Genomic DNA, 20,508 nt, shown 5'->3' on the forward strand with positions numbered 1-20,508 from the left:
AGGTTCACTGAGGCAAAGGAACAGCTCGAGCTCGGATGTGCATCTCTCTCTGTCACAAACAGATCAAGAGAAAAGACAGGATGTGCAGATGGAAACATAAGAGAGACAGAGAGAAGAAAGCGCTTGTGACCGCCTTAGATTAAAAAGCAGCAGCAGCAGCAGCAGCGTGAACACAAGCATGTGAGGAGGAGAGGCTGAGAGAGGGAGAGAGGAAAACAGGGAGGGGAGGATGAAGAGGGGAGGGCTCCTCTCAGCATCATCTGACAGGCGAGAGGCTGATCTCGACAGCAGGTGTTGGAGGATAGAGAGGCTGAGCCAGACGCATGGAGCGAGCGATACGCGGACGAGCACCAAGTTATTGAAGAGGGAAGGCTGAGCTGTGAGTGAGGTAGCACCAAAGACAGGTGAGCATGGAGAGATATATGAAAGAGTGCACTGCCTTTGTGGGGATAAACTGCTGATGACGGAAGACGGATGAATTGAGCTTAACTCAATGACAAGACTTGACAGATAAAGGAGGAACTGACGGGATAGACGCAGCTCAAAAGATTGTGCCTCTTGTACAACTCTGCTGATCAGCTCAGATCTCTTCATCCCACTGGGTGCCACTCTGAATGCTGAACTTTCTCTATGTGCCTGCTGCTGTTGTCCACACAGGAAGTAGACGTATTTTATCTCGAGTAAATGACTCTGCTTTCATTGTGCATTAGCTGCTGGACTTGATTAGATTAGTTGCTCTCTACTAAGTGGACCTGCAAAGCATAGGGGTTTATGTGTGTAGTTGCGAACAATCAAACAATGTCTGGGTGTGTGTGTGTATGTGCGCGCATTTGCGTGTGTTTGTGTCTGTGTGTGTGTGCCACTTAGTGCCCACGTCTTTGTTGGACTAGGAGAAGAAAAGATGCATCAGGGCAAAATATTCTTCCTAAAGCAAAACTGTGATCTAATTATTATTTGTGCTCAGTATACATAATGAATCCTAGATATGCAAGCCCAGGGCAAAAATGTCATAACAATGCAGTGAAACCTGATGTTGTTACAAAGAGAATGAACTGGAGATGCGCATACTTTCTTGTGAGCACTTGAACTTAATTGAGCCTCATTTGCCTCATAAATCAATGATTAGTAAGCCGAAAATGTGCCAGCATGTCTGCAAAGTTTGTGTTTTGCCAAAGTGAAGCCTCCCATTAGTCATTCTGGCTTTACTCAGAGATCTTTCGCTTGGTGACATTGATAAAAGAAGTGGGTGATGGCAACAACCTTGGATTTTTAGCGAAATACTCCAAAAACGCGGGCAGCAATCATGTTCTCAAATTAAGACAGGAAGCAAATTGCTGTTTCCCCCTGTGGTGCGGGTGATAGGTGTGTTGATTTTGGTGTTTTTGTAGAGTCATTTGCATTGGAAACCCATTTCCTTTTTCAAATACTGCAATGAGAAAAACATGTTATCAGGACCTCCACTGGCAATTCACACCTTATAATAAGTGTATGACCCAAGTTTTCCTGTTGCAATGTTTCCCAGTTGGTGGTAGCATTGACTCAGATGTTGCTTGTAACGACAAACAACAAGAAATGTTATTACAACATTATACTTTCAAATGTGTAGTGACTCGTTAACATTTCAGTTTTTGTGATTTAAAAAAAAAAAAAACAAAACCACAAAAGAAAATTCTGAAACTTCTGCAACAAAAAAGTTTTTGATAGAATTTCACAGGATAGTGTGACATTTATCCTTTGCAATTAAACAGAAAAGCAAAGAAATCTGTTAGAAGGACAAAAAGAGTATAAAAGCTGAGATAAAGTGAATCCGGCTTATTTACTGTTCAGTATTCAAGGATTCACCAATTTGTGGATATTTCTGTGGAACATTATTCTTGAAAAATGTGCCTATTTTCAGATTTTATTGTTGAACATATCTGAAATATTTGAATTAAAATGCAGCTTGGGAAACAAATACTTAGGGACAATGCTACTTGACACACTATTGGCAGGTGTTTGTAAACCAGCCAATCCTGAAGCGGCCCTTATTTCTCTGTAACTGATTCACTGTATCCCAAGGGCAAAGATAAGAAAGAGCAGGAATGTTTACATCTGCGACAGCGCCAACATATTTTCCAATGTTAGTAATGATTTATGTTAAGGTATATTTGATGTTTGAACTATTAAAATAGGCAGTTCTAGGCATTTTTAGAGGGCCTCTCAAATATTTGAGTATTTGCAGATTTTAGGTAGTTGCAGCGTTTATAGTACGTAACCCCTGCAAATATTGAGGGTCCACTGTAACCTGGTTGTGAAAATGTATGCATCCAAACTAAAACTAATTTCTGCATGTCACGTCACATAAATTCTTGGAAGCTATTAGATAATGAGAACATCATATGCACACAGATTTAGTCATGCTTACTTGTTGATTCTGCATTGAACATTCCCAAAACCTTTTTTTCTTGCTTCTCTTTGTTGTTTTTTGCCAAACCTACAGTTTTTGAAGTATGACCTAAAACATCAGTTTGTGGTTCATGGGAACACAAAACATTTCCTCATAATGAGTTGGAAGAATCTCCTTAGTCCACAGATGGTGAGGAAGACAGGACATTGTTATTACATGTCGTACACAGCCAGTCAAATTTTTTCTGCATTGTTATCAGTTTTAAATGAATTAAATGATGTAGTGACTTTCTTTGGATAAGATGTCAAACAGCACAGAAGATGAGCAGCATTTGTTACATTCCTGGACACCCAAGCGACAAGACGGTTCTTGCAATCATCTTTGCTTACATTAGTGCATCAGACTTTAAATTAGACATTGACCTCAACATCAGAATAGAGGTCTTAAGACAGATTTTCCTATGGAGCTGGTAAAAAAGACACACAGGTGTCTTTTTCTTGCAGGTATAACTGTTATTCATCAAGTTGGAAGTGTAAATTCATTTCAATTCAAGTTCAAAGTTTTAAGTCCGGGGTTCTGATGCTGCTGCTGCAACAAATGACGACAAATGAGATTGCACTGTTCACAGCAGACTTACAGAAAATAATATGCAACATCTGCAGTCAAGTTAAGTGTATGGGAGATGGAGAAAAAGCTGAGAACAGCTGGTGTAGCGCTTTGTGAATGCTTTGTAGACTGGGAACAACTGTTTTATCTTAAATGTGAACAAAGCAATGGAGAATATTGTAGATTTCCAGAGAAACAGACTGTTTCCATCATGGGAGAAGAAGTGGAGGTTGTGGAGGAATATAAATATTTTGGTGTTCAGCTGAACAACAGGCTAGACTGGAGACACAACAGTGAATCAATATACAGGAAGGAACAGAGCAGATATGCATCCACACTTCGGTCAGCTTGGTTGGTAGACTGGCCTTCTCATTAGATGGACTTGGAGCTTTTCCTTCAGAAAAAGTTGTACACTCCATCATTGAAAGTCCATTTTTGTATTGGATCCTTAAAAAACTAAATCTTAGAACTTGCATCAACAATTGATGTTTTCTGGAAGTGAAAGAGATCACACACAAACAAAATGATTGAAGTCATTGCCTTCAAAGTTGAACTTCTTGAGCACCTTTCTTCTCAGATGATTTAATCTCCTCATTTTATAAAACAGTCACAGTTTAACTAACATGAGTAAAGCAAGTGTGATCCTGTTGGCCTTCGTCAAACATCTCCAGAGATTCAGTTTTCACTGAACGACAAGCCAAAAACTATGGTGGCCACCATGATATTAGGCAAGTGGTTTTAAAGTTGTGGCAGATCTACCACACCTTTCAACAATTAACCAAACATAATCTTAATGCTTGTTATCTTAGCCACGTTTACAATCTGCATGTCCACTGATTGCATGTATAAATTATGGCATGTTCTGGCAGCTGCTTGATAAAGTACTGACCTGTCCTGGGTGTACCCCGCCTCTCACCGATTGATTCCTGGAGATATGAACCATCCTTCCTACGACCTTGCAAGCATTACACAGGCATAGAAAATGGATAGATGTTTGAGACATACAAAAACAGGAATTCTCGCTCTTCAAAAGAGTTCTGTTTGAGATATGAGAGTACTTAGTACAAATACATGCTTCATATTTTAGTTTTTTTTTTTTTTTGTAGCACATTTTTAAGATGCATATGTCATTTTCCTTTCCCTTTGCAATTATTCTGTTCTCTGTGTTGGTTTATTTCCTAAAAACCCACACAGGAAATTTGTGGATGTAATATAGCAAAATGTGGAAAGCATCAAAAATTATGGAAGGCACTGGAAATGCAGAACAAAAGGTTGTTTTTCTTATCTCTCTGTTAATCTATGTCACTCAAGATCTTCATGCTAATGGGGAAATGTATATAAGCCCATTAGATCAGCTGCAACAGACCGTGTTATTCTGTTATTTGGAAAGCCCATAATAGCAACATTTGACAAGATGATGTCTGACTCTGCCAACAGGGTTTTTAGCTAACTTTCATTGCCAAAGTAACCAGTGCATTGTTCAGCTGGACACACAGCCAACATTAAGCTTGAGGTCAGAAGGATTTTGGAGCAGCCATTGTCTAACTGCCAAAGAGCCTGCTGGATTTACCCTTAGCATTAATTTGAACAATTTTCAATTTTTTATCAATATGAAATACTGAAATATTTCCTAAAATATGTTTCATGCTTGTGATTAATCCTAATACTTGCTTGATTGCATAAGTGACGACACAAAGCTAAACATAACAATAAATTGTTTTGCACATTGGCGCTTGTTCGGTATATTTCAGATGAGCTTTATTCAATACATGACAGTTTGTCTATGGATATCAAAGGTTTTATTTAGTCTTCAGTCCAAAGGTTTTATGTTCTGCATGCCCTCAGAGAAAATTTACTTGGATAGCAAGCTATGTTGTTGACCTATCATCTGTTTCTATTTACTCTGATCTTTTGTGTACTCTGCAGACACATTTTCTCATCCTGAAATGTTTAAATCCATTTTACTGAAACATGTTGGTATTTAGAAGTACAACTTGGCCTTCAACATGATTGGATTGCAGAAATTCTTCTCAGACTTCATGAGCCACACACTCCATAGAGACTGCTACTGGTAAACACAGGATTAATTGGTGGATTTAATTTCAGACTGCCTTGTGTCCATTTGAGAAACATTCTAGCCACCATGAATGAGCAGAAAATCAGGAGATTACCTGAAGAAAACATTGTAAATGAAAAGCTATCAAAATAAAAATGCTTCAAGGTCTAAATTTAGCTTTGATTTAGTCTGTAGAATTTGCTCTTTTATTCTGCACTGGGTTTTATCACCATAGAACAAATGATGTGGTCTGTTCAGTTTTACTAACTAACCAATATGCAAAGGTTTGGGCATCCTGAAAACAGCAGAGAAGTCCCCTTGAAGTGACTGGACAGTGGGAGACAGAGAAGTAACCAAGTGGTCCATGGTTGCTCGAGAGCCAGCTAAATAAATTTCAACTATTAATTTCCTGTATAAAACATTTAATAAATAAATAAAGAGCCATAAATGTTGCATAACCTTTTGTGAAAAGACAACTTAAACTTTTTTTAGTGAATATCTGATAGAAAATTTGTGGTCGCTTTTAAACAACCACCATTTTGTTTCTGTTTTTAGGTTTTAAAACTAAGAAAAGCATAACATATTTACAAAAAGAGGATTGATACATTCTCTTCTATGAGGTGTTGATGTTTGTAAGAGATAATTTAAACAGAAAACCTGCTTACTTTCCAACTTGATGAGAAAAAAAATCATAAATATTACTGATACTTTTGTCATTCATCTTATGCAAGAAAATAGAAGAAAAATAGATGTATATTGTTTTAAGTTTTGGTTCTGCACTTTTTTTGCCAAATTATTAATAGCAACTTGCAGCTCTGAACCACTGCTGTAGAGAGTAACTCTTGTAAAATCCCAATGAAATCCTGAAGATCATAGTTGAAACTTACCAAAATGTGAAAAGTTAAATGAATGTGAATACTTTGGTGAGGCACTGAATAGGAAAATGGTTTATATTTTGTAATATTCTTGGCTCATCTTGCATAAAGCTCCATTTTCGGTCAGAGTGCAAATTGTAGTTAGAATTAAAATCATAAATTTTTCACCCTATTTATTAATATAAAAGAAATTGTTATCCCAAAGATCTAATTTACCTTTAACATGACTCACATGTTGTATAATGGATCTGGTTTTCTGTCTAATTCCATGCAAGCAGTCATGCTGCAATTTGTGATTTTGGGATTATTTCTCATTGATTCAGGGGCTTCATCATGTTGCTAGGAAACAAACACATTAACACAACTGCAGCTGTAAAAAGAGAAAAAAAACTGAGAGGAGAAAAAAGCTTCAAATCGTGTGTGTAGAATAGAAAAAAACAAATGTCTGATTGGAAGATAAATGTAGGAGTAAAACAAACTATTGGTAGAAATGATGCACTCAGACAATTCAGTGGATAATTCTCTGTGCGTTATTAGTTAGAATATAACATCCTTTTCATTTGGCAGAAACAAAACTTGTTTTGTAGGTTTTAGCGCTGAGTTTACTCTTAATGCTCAAGTCAGCAAAGAATAAGTTACGTATAATTGGCAAAAACACTTTTCACCTTAGATAATGAGGAAGCAGCTAATGGACAGGGCAACTCGTATTCTTTAACTCAGCTAAATAAGTGGTACTGGGGTCTACACCTCCTACTAACTGCATCTGTCCTTTTTATGCTCTTATCCACATCATTTTCACGGTAATAGTTAATCTGCCACACCAGTGAACTTCTCTGCCTCCAGAGAGGCAGATAATTGAGAAAAGCCCTTTTTCACATAAAACCATCAGTGCAGGATTTGTGGGGGTGATGGTATTTGATTGCATGTCTTTTGCTCTCTATGATTCTCTAAATGTAGCTCATCTAAATGTTCCTTATTGTTTTTTTTTTTCTTTTATTATTTATTTATTTATCATACGTCCTGAAACAGGGTGTATAGAACTTAGTCCCTGCTTGGTTTCCACTTTTATGATATGAACTACATTCACGCAAAGTGGATGGAATTTCAGAACTATTATCCCATCAAACATCTACAAATGGAACAAATATATGAAGATTTCTTTGCACATGTTGTGTTGTTTCAAACACACTTTTCAAAATTATAGTGTATTCTTTAATTTTTCTTATACTCTCATGTTGGCCGTATGTCTCAACAAATTCACGCAAAAGTAAAAGTCTTCATTTCTCGGAAAATAATGTGGATATTTCTGTTTTCTGTCACTTTTACATTTTAGCATTTTTGTAAATTTATGGCTATCTGCTTTGAACTTCAATGTGGTGATTTAAGAATATTTTTTACAAACCGGTTAACACTTTCAAATGCTGCTTTAGCATTATGTGGTAAACATGCATTTATTTTACAGTCTCATATTCTCAGCATGCATTTTTGTATTTGAGTGAATCTGCTCCCTCCCATTTATTTCGCTTGGTTGCTGGTACACCAATGGACAAAAAAGGATTTTTGTATTTTATTCTATTCTATTCTGTCCACATGGGTATGCCTATTTAAAAGATTTTAAAGGCATACGGTAACTAACTAGCAAGACATGTATCTTTATGCTGTTACAGGTTACAGATTGCACAATGGTTTGGCAACTAAGTTAGTTGTAGCAATCAGAAACATCAACCCTTAAACATTTATATACTGCTCAAAAAAATAAAGGGAACATTTCACTTTAATTTTGTGTGTGGCTCCAAATCCAGGCCTCCATTGGTTAATAAATTTGATTTCCATTGATGATTTTTGTGTGATTTTGTTGTCAGCACATTCAACTTTGTACAGAACAAAGTATTCAATGAGAATATTTCATTCATTCAGATCTAGGATGTGTTATTTGAGTGTTCCCTTTATTTTTTTGAGCAGTGTAGAAACAGAAGCAGGTCCACACTTAATAATTAATCACAGTCCTCACATTTCTAATCTGTACACAGACAGCAAACACAGATCAGAGGACAATTGGAAAACGATTCAGACAAAAGTCTTGAACTACAATCACAGAATGTCATACAGTCTCCAAAAGATTCAGATATTGAATCCCAGAAAATGCTGTTGTGACCAAGACAGACGGTGAGGCCTAATTCACTGAATTAGTTTAAACTTTCAACAACAAAAGCAAGGCTTAAATTCATAAATCAATTAAGATTTAAACAGATAGATACGGGAAGGAAGGCTGCCTGACAGACACTATGTAGACTATGTAGATAAATGAGTCTTCCCATTAGAAAGTTGTAAAAGATCAAGTCAGATCAGTTGCCTTTATTCCTTTTTACATCTGCTGTTGTACACAACACAATGTGCAGTCAGTGTCGGTATGTGGTGTTTGACTTTTTTTCCCCACTGTGATACATGGTAATATGAGAAACAAAGGACACACTTTAAATGTATGTTTTTGAGAGTCCAGCAGTCTAACTGTTTTCAGTCATTCAGCAGAGATTAAAGGTTACAAAGAGCTTCATTCGTAATAGATTTTCTAACCTCAGTCCAGTTCAGCAGTCTGATGTCAGGGGAGTGGAGCTCTGTTTACTCAGACTTATAGATCCTCCTCAAGTGTAATGGAGGGAAGTCTGATATCTATTAATGGACTGTGTTGCAGACAAGAGATTGTGTGTAATGGATCTTATTTCAGCTTTGCTGCCTTTGAACCACAATGGTTTCAACCAAAATGGCAGAGTGAGGGAAATATGTGATGGTGAGAGCACACTTCTACCCCCTCTCAATTCTCACTCCATTCTCACCAAGAAATCAGATTGTATCGTTATACTTTTGTTTAGAGGTGCCCGCTGCTACAGGTTTGTGAACAGGATGCAGCACAGAAGGGCTGCCACCTCCAGTGACTGACTGTTGTGTGAGACGAAGCGTGAAGTCGTGTAATGCGACCAGAATCCTAGTCACACTGGTAATTCAGTCCAATCAAACGGAGCAGAGTATGGGCTGAGAGAGCAGAGGAAAAGTGGAGACAGCTGCAGGTGAGCACAGGAGAGCTGAGGGTCCTTTCTTCTACCAATTTTCTCTGTTCTTCCTGGTGTCTGGACTTCATCGCATTCCTCTCTATTGCAGCAGTTTCACGACATTTATTCTTAATAGCACTTTTAACCTCCGGTCGGGACGTCACATTTGATTTCTAAGTTGTGAAGATCTCCCAAAAAATTTGGAGTGACCTTGAATCTCATTTTTTCTTCAAATAAAAATGAATGCACATTGTGACTGATGGATTCTATCTGCTTTTACAGTAACTCTGAAAGTAACTCTGAAAATATGTGTAATTTTATCATCATATATACAATTTTTATTCATTCCCAAATAAAAGTTTCCAAACTTGATACCTAATATTACTCATTTTTTGTCAGAACTGAAATCTCTGATTGAATTCCTCACATTGATTAATAATAAAAGAGCAATATGTTCCTTTCAAATTACAAAGAATACTTTACCAAACTTATTTTTTTCTTTTAGTCATTTATTTGGTTTGTTTGTTTGTATATTTTCTCCTAGATTCACATATTTTGTATTACTGTATTTCATTTCCTTAAAATACATATTTCTACTTCCTTGAATTTATCCTGTGATTTTTTTCACAATGGACTCTTTATGCATTATATATTGTAATCGCTTTTGATGTACTGTTCTTTATTGAAAATCCTGTCTGTTCTGTACAGTTTTGTTCAATAAAGGAAAAAAAAAACTTAGATCAAAATGCAGCAAAGGCAAAAACTATGTAAAACAGGAATGATGTTTTGCGAAAGCTTTGAGGAAAGAAGTATTGTGGCACAACACCGGCTCTATTCAGAGACTTCGGAAGGTCTACATTAGGTGTCATGACTCATTTGGGTTTCATTGTCTGTCTTCCCCACGCTCTTATTGCATAAATAAAACTTTTCAGTAATGTCTCTGTCCCTTTTCTCATCCCCGCCCCTCGATCCTCTCTGACTCACAGGAAACAAGATGGAAGGATTCCCCGAATATCTGATGAAATAAATCCCTTACTGCCACAGTCCCACCCTCTGTTTCCTCGTTTCTCGTCAGTAAAGGTAACACGCGTCTTTAACTCCCTGTTATCTTTTCTTTACATTCCTCATCCCTGGAACATTTTGTCTATAGTCGCATTAAGCCACTAAAAAACAAGGACTCTAAAGCTGACATTTGAGTGCCTTAATTCATCATTTTGCTGGATGAGTCAGAGATGCATCAGGTTGAGGGAAGATGGTTAAAATGTGAAGCAGGGTGCGTGAACCCTGTTGCCTCGTGAAAGGACAGCTGGCTCTGATGACAACAGAGATGGACAAGGTGGAGCTGCCTGCATCATTCTGACATGGCAGTGACAGCTGACAGCAGTGGACAGCTTTCAAGTTTGACAGCAGCTAAGCTGATTGGCTCTCAGTAGTTACAGCATTCTCTGATTGGCTGAACTGCAAAGAGTTAAGTCCATCAGAGAGGAACTATTTCTGAATAAACGGCTGTCCATGAAGGCAGTGTTACATAACAGACTTATGCGGAAGTGCTGAACTAAATTTTGCAAAACTTCAAACCAGCTTTTAAACAGGCACATTTCAATATAAAATAGAATATCATTGATTCCATCTGTAATTGCACTCAAAACATAGTCATATATTTATTTTATTTTTAGGAATTTCCATGGTGGCTCACAGCTAATAGAAACACCAAACTTCTCAGGAAACTAGACATATGACCAAGAGTTTTACTTCCTAAATGTTTTTGTTTTGGTCGTATTGTTATCTTCAAAATCATGAGGAGACTGAGTATTAGACTTATCATTGATGCCTTCCACAAGGAAGGTGAGCCACTAAATGTCAGTATTAAAGAAGTTGGTTGTTCACAGAGGCCCTTAATTTACATGTATTAATATAATGTTTAGTGGAGGGAAAAATGTGGTAGATAAAGGTGAAAAAGCAGCAGGAAGAACTACAATTTTGAGAGGATGATGGAGAATAGTTCATTCAAAAATCTAGATGAGATTGAATCATCTTTTGAAGTGTATTTTTCCAAGTAAGGGCCTCAAGAGTCACCACATAGATATTTTATGGGCTTATGGCAGTCTCATTCCCTCAGTTAAGCCTTTCATGAGCCGCAGACAGCATCAGAAGCATCTTACTTAAACTAATAAGGAGAAAAGAAAAGAGTGAACTTTTTCTCAGAAGTCCAAAGTCTTCCTTTCAGATGAAATAAAAATCCATACATACAAAAAGAGTGGAGAGGCACAGAACCCAAGATGTTTGATGTCAACTGCAAAGCTTTCAGAGTCGATAGATGTTAATCTGATGTGTTTCAAGTCACAGAAATCTACCAGGAAACTTTACAGCGCTTCTTACTTCCTTCCCTCTGCTGACAATGGAGATGCTAATGTCACTTTCAAACAAGAGTTGGAACCTTCCCCTGTTGCCAAATTTTGAAATACCTGTTTTAATGACCATGACTGTGCTGGACTGACCTGACTGACCTTTATTTCAGGTTAGTAATCTCAGATGGAGTGTCTCTGGTAACCATATGTGAAAATCCACTGCTTACTCCTGAGTTCTATTTTTCAACCTCTGAAATGTTTAAAGTGTAAATGTGCATTTTGAAAAAAATTATAAAAATTCTGACAATGACATTTTGAATGAGTGATGAGTCAAAATATTTGCACGAGTCATAAAGTGGTTTTGTTACCCCAAATAACCCCAGTCTCAAAAGCAATAGTTGCATTATTAGCCTGCCTTACACTCTTTCCATCTGTGCATTTTGAATCCCCACTGCTTTCCTCCATGTTTTTGGCTCATCATATCCTTCAAGTCTTGGCCCCAGGTGAAAGGCCTTCGATGCCCCCAGTGCATCAGTATCAGTGATGCAGTAACTCTCATTGGCAGGCTGGTGTGGTGCCTGACAGAAGAGTATGTGCCCTCTATCACTGGCTCATGGGACAAATATAGATGTGCAGCAGTTTTTCCTACCTCAAACATACCAATAGAGACATCCCATTATTTCCGTCTCTCACTGGCTTAAAATAACTAACATTAAGGCTAATTTACTGGAATTTGCAGATGGCCAAAGTAAAGCCAAAAGGTTTTATGATCAGATGAGACAAAACTTGAACTTCACAATTGCAAGAATGTTTACAGTAGTCAAGGTGAAGCTTTCAAACCTAAGTAACTTTACCAGCTGTCCAGCTGTTTTACTTCTACCAATATGGTTTCATTGCACCTATATAGAGCTGCTGTATAAAGTCAAATTGTTTGACTTTCCTGCACAGCTAGACCTTGGGTATCAAACGGTAGAATCCTGCAGCTTTTAGATCCAGGAGCATCGGATCAGGGATGCATCTAAAATTTGCAAGACACTGACCGTTGAGGTTCGGAGTTTAAGATCCATGAAACAGACGGTTTGAACTTGGACAAAATTTACCATGAATGCCGTTTCTGTATATATCTTCAACATTTAGAATTAATTCTAACTTTGTCTGGATTTGATAAAATCTACAGCAATATCATGCTTGTGTACCTAATTATTTTACAGTTGACTGAAGTTGTTGGTTGTGTGCTCACTCCATCATGTAACTCATGAATATGCAGTTTGATACATTCCAAAAATGCTAAATTGTGCTATCTGTGTCTGACATAAATGTATGCAAACAGTATCTTTACGTTTCTTTGCATCCTTTAATTTTTTTCTCATTTAAGTCTGAGCAACATACTACTTGACTCTACAGCTCATGTGGGAAAAATTGAAGGAAGTACAACATTTGCTTCCAGTGATGCCAACTGGTACTTGGATAAAAATACTGGATGACTTTAGGGAGAAATAGACTGGGATTTCATCTAATTTAAAACTTTATTTAAAAATAAAGAACAGGACAAATATTTAACACACTGAGACCTACTTCTGTGCATTCTTCAGAAAGATAACCTTAGAAGACACAGTGCCCTCCTTATTTTGAACAAACTGGACAGCATACTTGAAACATGAAAAACAGTTTATAATTCGATCTGTGCAGTAGTCTGCCGTTGTAGATTTCACAGTTGAAAATATCTACACTGCTCCTTGTCCAGCATCATTCTTACTTTAAAAATGAATCATTCTCACAAAATCCTTTGTCACAATTACTTCAGTAATTTCTTGGACAGCCACTTTCTACCAAATGCTCTGATGTGTGATGGGGAATCAAACGCTCTTCTATGATCTAAACTCACTGTTCTTGCCATTTTGGAAGGAACTATCCTCCTTTGGTATACAGAGTACTTATCTGTGACATTCAGCAATCTTGCCTCAGGTGTTTATTAGTTGAAGAGGATCATTTGTGCAAACCCCTACTGCTGTAACTCCAGTGGTTGTTGCCCAGACCACAGTGGCCACAGCGAGGTCAGGGTAGTCTGTTCTGCCAGCCAAACAAATGGATTTTTCTGGCCAAAACTGAGGCTTCTAAGCCAATTGAATGATGTCCTTTGAAGTTCATTTTTCTAAGTTTGCCTTTGTGACCCACACAATTTCATTTGAGGGAAAGAGAGGTGGAGGAAGATTGATTTGGTAACATCTCACTGTTGAGTAGAATTTAAAATGGAGATCTGGCTGTGAAAACCTACTGGAGTCAAAGCTTTAGTGCTCAGCTTGCAGACTGAAGGTCTAGTCGTGGATATTAATAACTTCTATATTCGAACAGATGTAGCATATGCAGAACTTTCACTTACTCAGTCAATCAATGAGCCATTTGATCACCCAGAAACAGTGGCTCACTCTCTGTTGCACTTTGTGTCTCTTTCTTTGGCAAGGATGCAGATGCAGACATCATAAAAGCTGGTAATCAACTTAAACTAAAATATATGTGCATACATTAACTCCTTGGGCTTACAAGGTGATAGTGCATTCAGAACATCTATTATCTCTTTATTATAGGCTCTTTAGACAAACATTTGAGCAGCTTACCAGGCAGAAGGCCTTCAGGTCCCAAAGTTGAGCCAAGTCGATCGTGACTCTCCTCACTTGCTTTTTGTCAGTTTTTGTATTTTCTAGCACATTTCGCTTCATTGGATCACATCAAAAAGTAGGATTGCACCAACAGCTTGGAGATTGTTTTTCCCAGCAGCTCCAACTCAAGTGTTGTTCTCAGCAGTACAATCCAACAATCAGTATGCTTTACAAGTAAAACAATGCCAGAGTTCACTGTGTGAATCTGAACAGTAATTAGTGTCTCCCACTCTTTTGCCTCCTTGTAACAGCTGTACTTAAATAAGTATGCAATTAGTGTTCAGTTTTTGTCCGTAAATGTTTCTGTGAGGATTTCAGTGTGACTTTCAGCTAACCTGTTTGCTAAAAGACTCCACTTAAAAGTTTCATGTTGTTAGTTGCTTTCTTTTTTTTTCTCCCCACTACGACGAGTTTTATAGAAACTTCCCATCATTTCTGCTATATAGAAAAATACACAATTTTGTTCATCTTATTTTGCAAACTGAAAAAATGATTATCATCTTGGTTAGGTCCATCCAGTATAAGAAGAAGCTAACTTAAAAGCATCTCAATCTTCTTTTTTTAGAAGTAGGTCAGTGTTGATATTGGATGTTTGAGAAATGTCTGATGGAAAGATTTTCACAGAAAGTGCCGTACTTTCAAAGAACAACAGCCTGTCTTTTATTTCTTCCCTTGTGTGTTTCATATTGTATTTCCTTGTCTGTCTCCCACTTCCTCATGCTCTTGTGTCAGACTCAGTCTTGACTATGTGCAAATGATAGTCACAGCTGTTGTGCCTGTGGTAAAGATCGGGCTTCATCATTCTCTGAAATACAGTGTCTTGTATACACAGCTTCAAATATTAAAGTCATGATCTCCAAGCCTTTAAGCTTTGTATTTTCTTAGCCAGAGACACTGCAGGGTTTGTTCAGTTATTTGCAACATGATGTAAGCTTCCTTTCATCACCTGTTGCCACACAGACAGACAGAAGGATATGATTGCTACATGACATGGGAGAAAGGTCTAAACATTCACCTTCCTTAATGAAAAAGGACAAAATTTGCCGTTTGGAAAGAGCAAAAATGCAAACAATCATTGCTCTGCTATTGTGGAGAGTTTTGACGCATCCCGTTTTAAAAATAATGATTGTATGCTTGGCATGAAGCTGTGTTGGTTGGTGTGTCTGTCAGTAAAATAGGCAGCCCACTGAAGGCTTAGAGAGGAAACCCTGGATAATTAACACATAAACTCAACTTGTCAGACTCCCAACATTACTTAACAAGAGCAAAATGGCACTTAAGACATAATATTCTGCAAATTAGATGTTTATTTTAGAGCTGTAGCAAAAGTGAGATGGTAGTAATTCTAGAAAGAGATGGCCAGATGGGGACATAAAACACCAAAGCCAGTATGAAGAAAAAATAAGATACTTTTATTATCATAATGTCCTTATATCATAGAAATGTGGGTGGATGATGTACATTCAAAAGTTACAGGAGCAAAAAACATCACATCCACACAAATAGATAAATGTTTCAACTCAGAGACTTTAAAGCACATTCTTATAAATACTTAGCAGATAATAGTGTTTTACCTGCAGGACCAGTGGGGGTCAGGATGACATCCAGCTGTTTCTAAATCAGAAAGGACATAATAGAGGAAATAAATAAAACAAAGAATTATATCTATAGCATTAATAACTCTTCTTGAAATATGTTATGTTATTTTAGCAGTAGGAGTGGAGAAGTTTTGTTTGAAAAGAAAACCAGTAAGATAGTAAGATTAATTTCAGCATTTTATGTTTCATGTTTGTCACACATAAAAATTTAGCTGAGGAATTTCAGTCTAAATGTGCCTGAACTTCAACTTGCCTATGTTATCTTACACTGTATTACTTTTAAGTTATAGAAAAATGTTATGTAAGAACATTATTTTAATTTTCTAATGGCTTGCAAGAAATAGAAAGTTGTACTTCAACCATATAGGATTTAAATCCTTACCAGGATTGTACTAATACTTGATGTATTCCTCATCTCAACATCTTATAAAACATGCCATGCTGTACAATAGTGTTCAATGTTTTTTTTTTTTTTATCTCTTTAGTGAGTCGTGTTTCAGAAATTCCCACACTGACATTTTTTCTGGACAAAAAAAAAAAAAATTCCAAATGAGATGGCTTGAGAAATCTGAAATGAAAGAAAAGAGGAACAGAATAAGTCACATCTTGTAATATAAGAAAAAGAGAACTAAGAAGTTTCTTTCAGTTTACATGTAAGTTTGTGTGAGAGATTGCATGAAAAAAAGAGAAGATATTTGCAGAGAAGACAGGGAGGGGAGCAACATTGTTCCTCCTCTGTCCTACTTCCTAAAGAACAGCTGTGTGTCTGTTTCACCGGGAGGGCGGTGGCACCGGGGGTTATTTGAAAAGAGGAAGGAAGGAGAAATAATATTCTCACATTACAGCACAAGCTCTTGACTCAAACATTTGTGTATGGTTTCTGATGGACAGCGATCGAGTTTTCTCTCCAAGTTTACTTGCTGAGAGAGCGTCATTGTCAAGTGTCACTGTCAATCTTGCCTTTTTTCCATTTGGCTGACTGTGACATTAACACCCGCAGTCTTGTCAGCTCGCCTGCATCTGTACTTGTGGAATGATGACTGAGCTCAGGATAGGAAAGGGTGCCGTATTGGAGGGACTTCTGAACAGTCCCTATAGTAAGCCTTTTCTCAAGAGACGATGCCTCAGTGATGTGAGTAATGTAAACATTTGCTTGTAAGATTTAGACTCTTTTCTCAGTAGATATCGTAACTTTCGAAATTGATTTCAGTTTCACTTTTTTTTCCTCAGACAAAAATGAAGTAGTAGATTGGTTTATCTTGTATTTTTGCCTAATAAAAGACTCTTCGTTTAATTTGTTTGCATTTGTACATGGATTGCTCTGATGGAAACCTGTAACAAATTATGCAAATTTATGAGGGGCATTTAACTTCAGTTGCCATCTGAGAGATCAACTCTAATCACTTTACTGTGGAGACAGAGGAGTTTACTAATAATCTTGACAGAGCAAAAGAGAATATTTGTTAATACCTGTGTTTGTCATGTGGGAAGCAGGGTCTCCCTGAACATCATATGGTGGTGTTTATTTTTACATGCAACAATAGTTTGAGGCTGCACCTTTGGCTTTATGAGGTCAGAATCGGATGAGCGGATGCATTCCTGGTTGCAGGCAGTGACAGGTGCGTGCATGAGTCAGAAGAGTACATTGCAGTACATGTTCATGTGAAAAGATGGATGTTCTCCCCAATGCCTCAGTGTGCATGTGTTTTGGAGGGCCTGCAGCTCCCCTCAGTAAATTTAAGCTGTCATGTGGAAACGTCAGCTTGCCACTGCAGTCCAGTTGCGTTACATGGTGAACTGACAGTGCAGCCTTTGCTGCGAGTGCTCTTTGCAATGCTCCTTCTGCGCAGGTTGTAACTGTTACAAGCCTTTAATGTGGACTCTGCAGATGAAAGGTTCATGCCTCAGGGTATTTTCTTTGACTCCAGCCTCCACCAGTGCTTCAGCTAATTGGACAAAACACTGAGCAAAACACATAAGATCGGTAACAGTGAGGGGTTGAGGTGTAATTAAAACTCTTTGGCTGGATTGAAATATTTCCATCTTATGAGTAGAATCAGCTCTCCAAGTGGACACATGTTAGCTTAAATACGAATTATGTCATGACTGAAAATAAACTTAATTTTCAGTCTCAGGTAATTTTTGCTTTCTTTCTGTTTGCTACATGATAAGAAGCACGGAGTGTGTCTCAGTCACGCATTGATGTGACTTTGTGCTTCACATGGCAGAACCAGGATGTGCAGCAGCTAATTTGCTAATTTGGCAGTTGCAAACAGTCAGAGGAGCAGTTGGCTTTTGCGACACAGAGAAGCACCCCGGTGCTTTGAGGCTCATTTTCCCTCCCCGAGAGTTGCTTGTTTACAGCGTGTTTATCTTAAAGCGTAAAGGAGCAATTTCAAGGGTTATGCTGGCAGTGAATGTAGAGAGCTATGTCAAGTGGGGCAGGGAGTGCAGACAGAGCAAAAATTTAATTTGAGGTGATGAAACTTTCCATTCTTCATCTTTTGGAAATGTACCATCAGGCTATTCATTAAGCAGAGAAATGTAAGACGAGTCTGGAAGGTATGGTAACATCTCTACAGAATGTAAAACCCATGTGCCTTTGTGGTGTCAACTCTCTCCCCCAGACCTCAGACCTATTTGCCATGATTGAACGGATGCAGGTACAGTAACAGGTCTCCTGGCTCACCTATTAAACTGTCTGCTTTCCTTCTCACAAGCTTTAATCAAATGGCAAACTAAGAATTTCACTCACGTTAGGCGTACTTTTTCCTGCTAATTCAGTTTTCTGACCCCCCTTTTTTTCTTTCACTTTCCCCTACATTACTTCGCCCTGCAGTCCAGTGAGTTCAGCTCTTGTATGTATTTGTCCTTGCATCTGTCTGTTATATCGGCAGCTTCAGGCTGTCTACAGAAACCTTCTGCTTCTGAATGTGCTCAACAGAGCCTCCTTTGTGTTTTCTCTTCACAGATGGGTAGTTTTGTCTGTGTCATCATCAGATGTGTGAAATGTAACGATTTTCATTTTGCTGAGGTTCTTCTTATGCATCTAGTTTGTCTTGTCAGTGCAGCAGCAACACAGACGTGTCTGAAATATATTTGATATTGAAGGGAGAGCTACAGTTGGTGTTTGATCAAACATCATATTTGACTTCACAGGCATTCATGTGGCTTTCCTTTGAGCTATGGTCTTGCATAATTCACCTGTTTTCTTTCAGCTGTGACTATCTAGTCTGTTTGTGTCAACATTTTTTAGACTTTTAGTAATCCAGCAGAGACTAAAATAGTTGTATTTTGTTAGGTATGTAGGGCCTTAATAAAGAACAACTTATGTTTCTTTAAAGCTGGTTATTGATTTTAAATCTTATTTTTGAACACCTTAATTTGCTTTCACAAATGATCAAGTTTATATATATATATATATATATATATATATATATATATATATATATATATATATATATATATATATATATATATATATATATATTATTAGGGCTGTTGTAAACAAATATTTTAGTAGTCGAGTAATCCATCGATTAATCTTGCGATTAATCGAGTAATTGGATAAAAAAAAAAGATAAAATAAAATATTGGTAAATCTAGCATAACACCAGTGTTACTACTGGATATCAACACGGTCCAACTTTTCATATTTGAGCATCCCTAACACTAACGGTTACTATTTTTGTAGTTTAGAAAATTAACCTGTAAACATAATAGCTCACTTTCTCAGTTAACCTGAAGAAAATGTATACAAAAATCTGAAATTCTATTCAATTTAATAATAAAGAGGCAGGCTTACAAATACGCTTCTAAAAAAAATGTCTATACCCCGCTTTTAGTTTATTCATCTTCGAACGAACGATTGTAAGATGGCGGGATTTGAGGTAGAAAATAGACCAGGAGACCTACAGTAGGTCCGGGGAAGACGAACGAACATAATGTGGCGGGGAGATACCACCGGTAGACCCGAGTACGAACGTAAGACCGAGAGCAATACGGGAAAGGGGGTAAAAAACGGTAGTTTCCCTGCCAAAACGGGAGGCTTGACAGGTGTGCCTTGCCACAAGTTTGTTAGCAACGGGATTTGACACCTTCGTTCGTCACACTCAGATGATTTCCGCCTCCCGTTTGTTGAGACCGGGGTGATATAAAATGTATTGTGCGGTTCGTCCGTAAAGCTACATTTACACGGTAAGCATCAGCTACTCAGCCGCCCTCCGTGTTCAGTCTATCCGCTCACCTGTACAAATACTCCTCAGCGCTCTTCCCGCCGTTCGGTTTGAACCAGCAGGTCCCGGAGAAGAAAGGCTGCCGTACTTCAGGCATCGCTCCAGTCATTTTAAGGATGTCTATTGGTCCCTCGAAAACCTGGGCATTATTATCAATCGATGAAATCCCCACCGGCCGAACTTGAAAATTGGACGTTAAGATGATTACACTTAGCTTTCTCCAACAACTCAGAGGCGGAAGTGAGAGCTCTGCGCGACGCAGTTAATGTTCCGGCCGGAACACCGTGCGCTAAATAATACAACATAATTTAACGAAGCTTCGAGGCAGATCAATTTTCATCGAGGAATTTTAATAATTTGAGGTACTCGAATCATTCGAGGAATCGTTTCAGCCCTAAATATTATAAGTACTATGTTCATATTTCAGCTTTTTTACTTTCAATAGTCCAAATTTGAAAGGAAATTAGTCAGACTTATATATAGCACTTCACTGGAACGTTCAAATATATTTCTACATGAAGTCATTTCCACTCATTCACACACTATGTATGATACAAATCTGCTGAATTTGATACATTCTGTAAATTTGATACATTTCTAACCTTGCTGTGTACTAGGGCTGAAACGATTCCTCGAATGATTCGAGTACCTCGATTACTAAAATTCCTCGAGGAAAATTTACCTGCCTCGAAGCTTCGTT

General features: G+C 37.8%; 1 protein-coding gene across 1 annotated transcript in view; it reads left to right on the plus strand.

Moving 5' to 3' along the window:
* The window catches only part of rap1gapb (RAP1 GTPase activating protein b), a 65,330-nt gene that overhangs the window by 12,429 nt on the left and 32,393 nt on the right, over nt 1-20,508 (plus strand). Inside the window, exons 2-3 of the mRNA XM_016668907.1 lie at nt 9,957-10,050; nt 18,201-18,236. Of these exons, the coding sequence (XP_016524393.1) occupies nt 18,219-18,236 (18 nt within the window). The 5' untranslated portion in view covers nt 9,957-10,050; nt 18,201-18,218. The remainder of the gene's footprint in view (nt 1-9,956; nt 10,051-18,200; nt 18,237-20,508) is intronic.

The sequence above is a fragment of the Poecilia formosa genome, unplaced genomic scaffold, assembly GCF_000485575.1.
Source record: "Poecilia formosa unplaced genomic scaffold, Poecilia_formosa-5.1.2 Scaffold18, whole genome shotgun sequence".
NCBI classification, from domain to species: Eukaryota; Metazoa; Chordata; class Actinopteri; order Cyprinodontiformes; family Poeciliidae; genus Poecilia; species Poecilia formosa.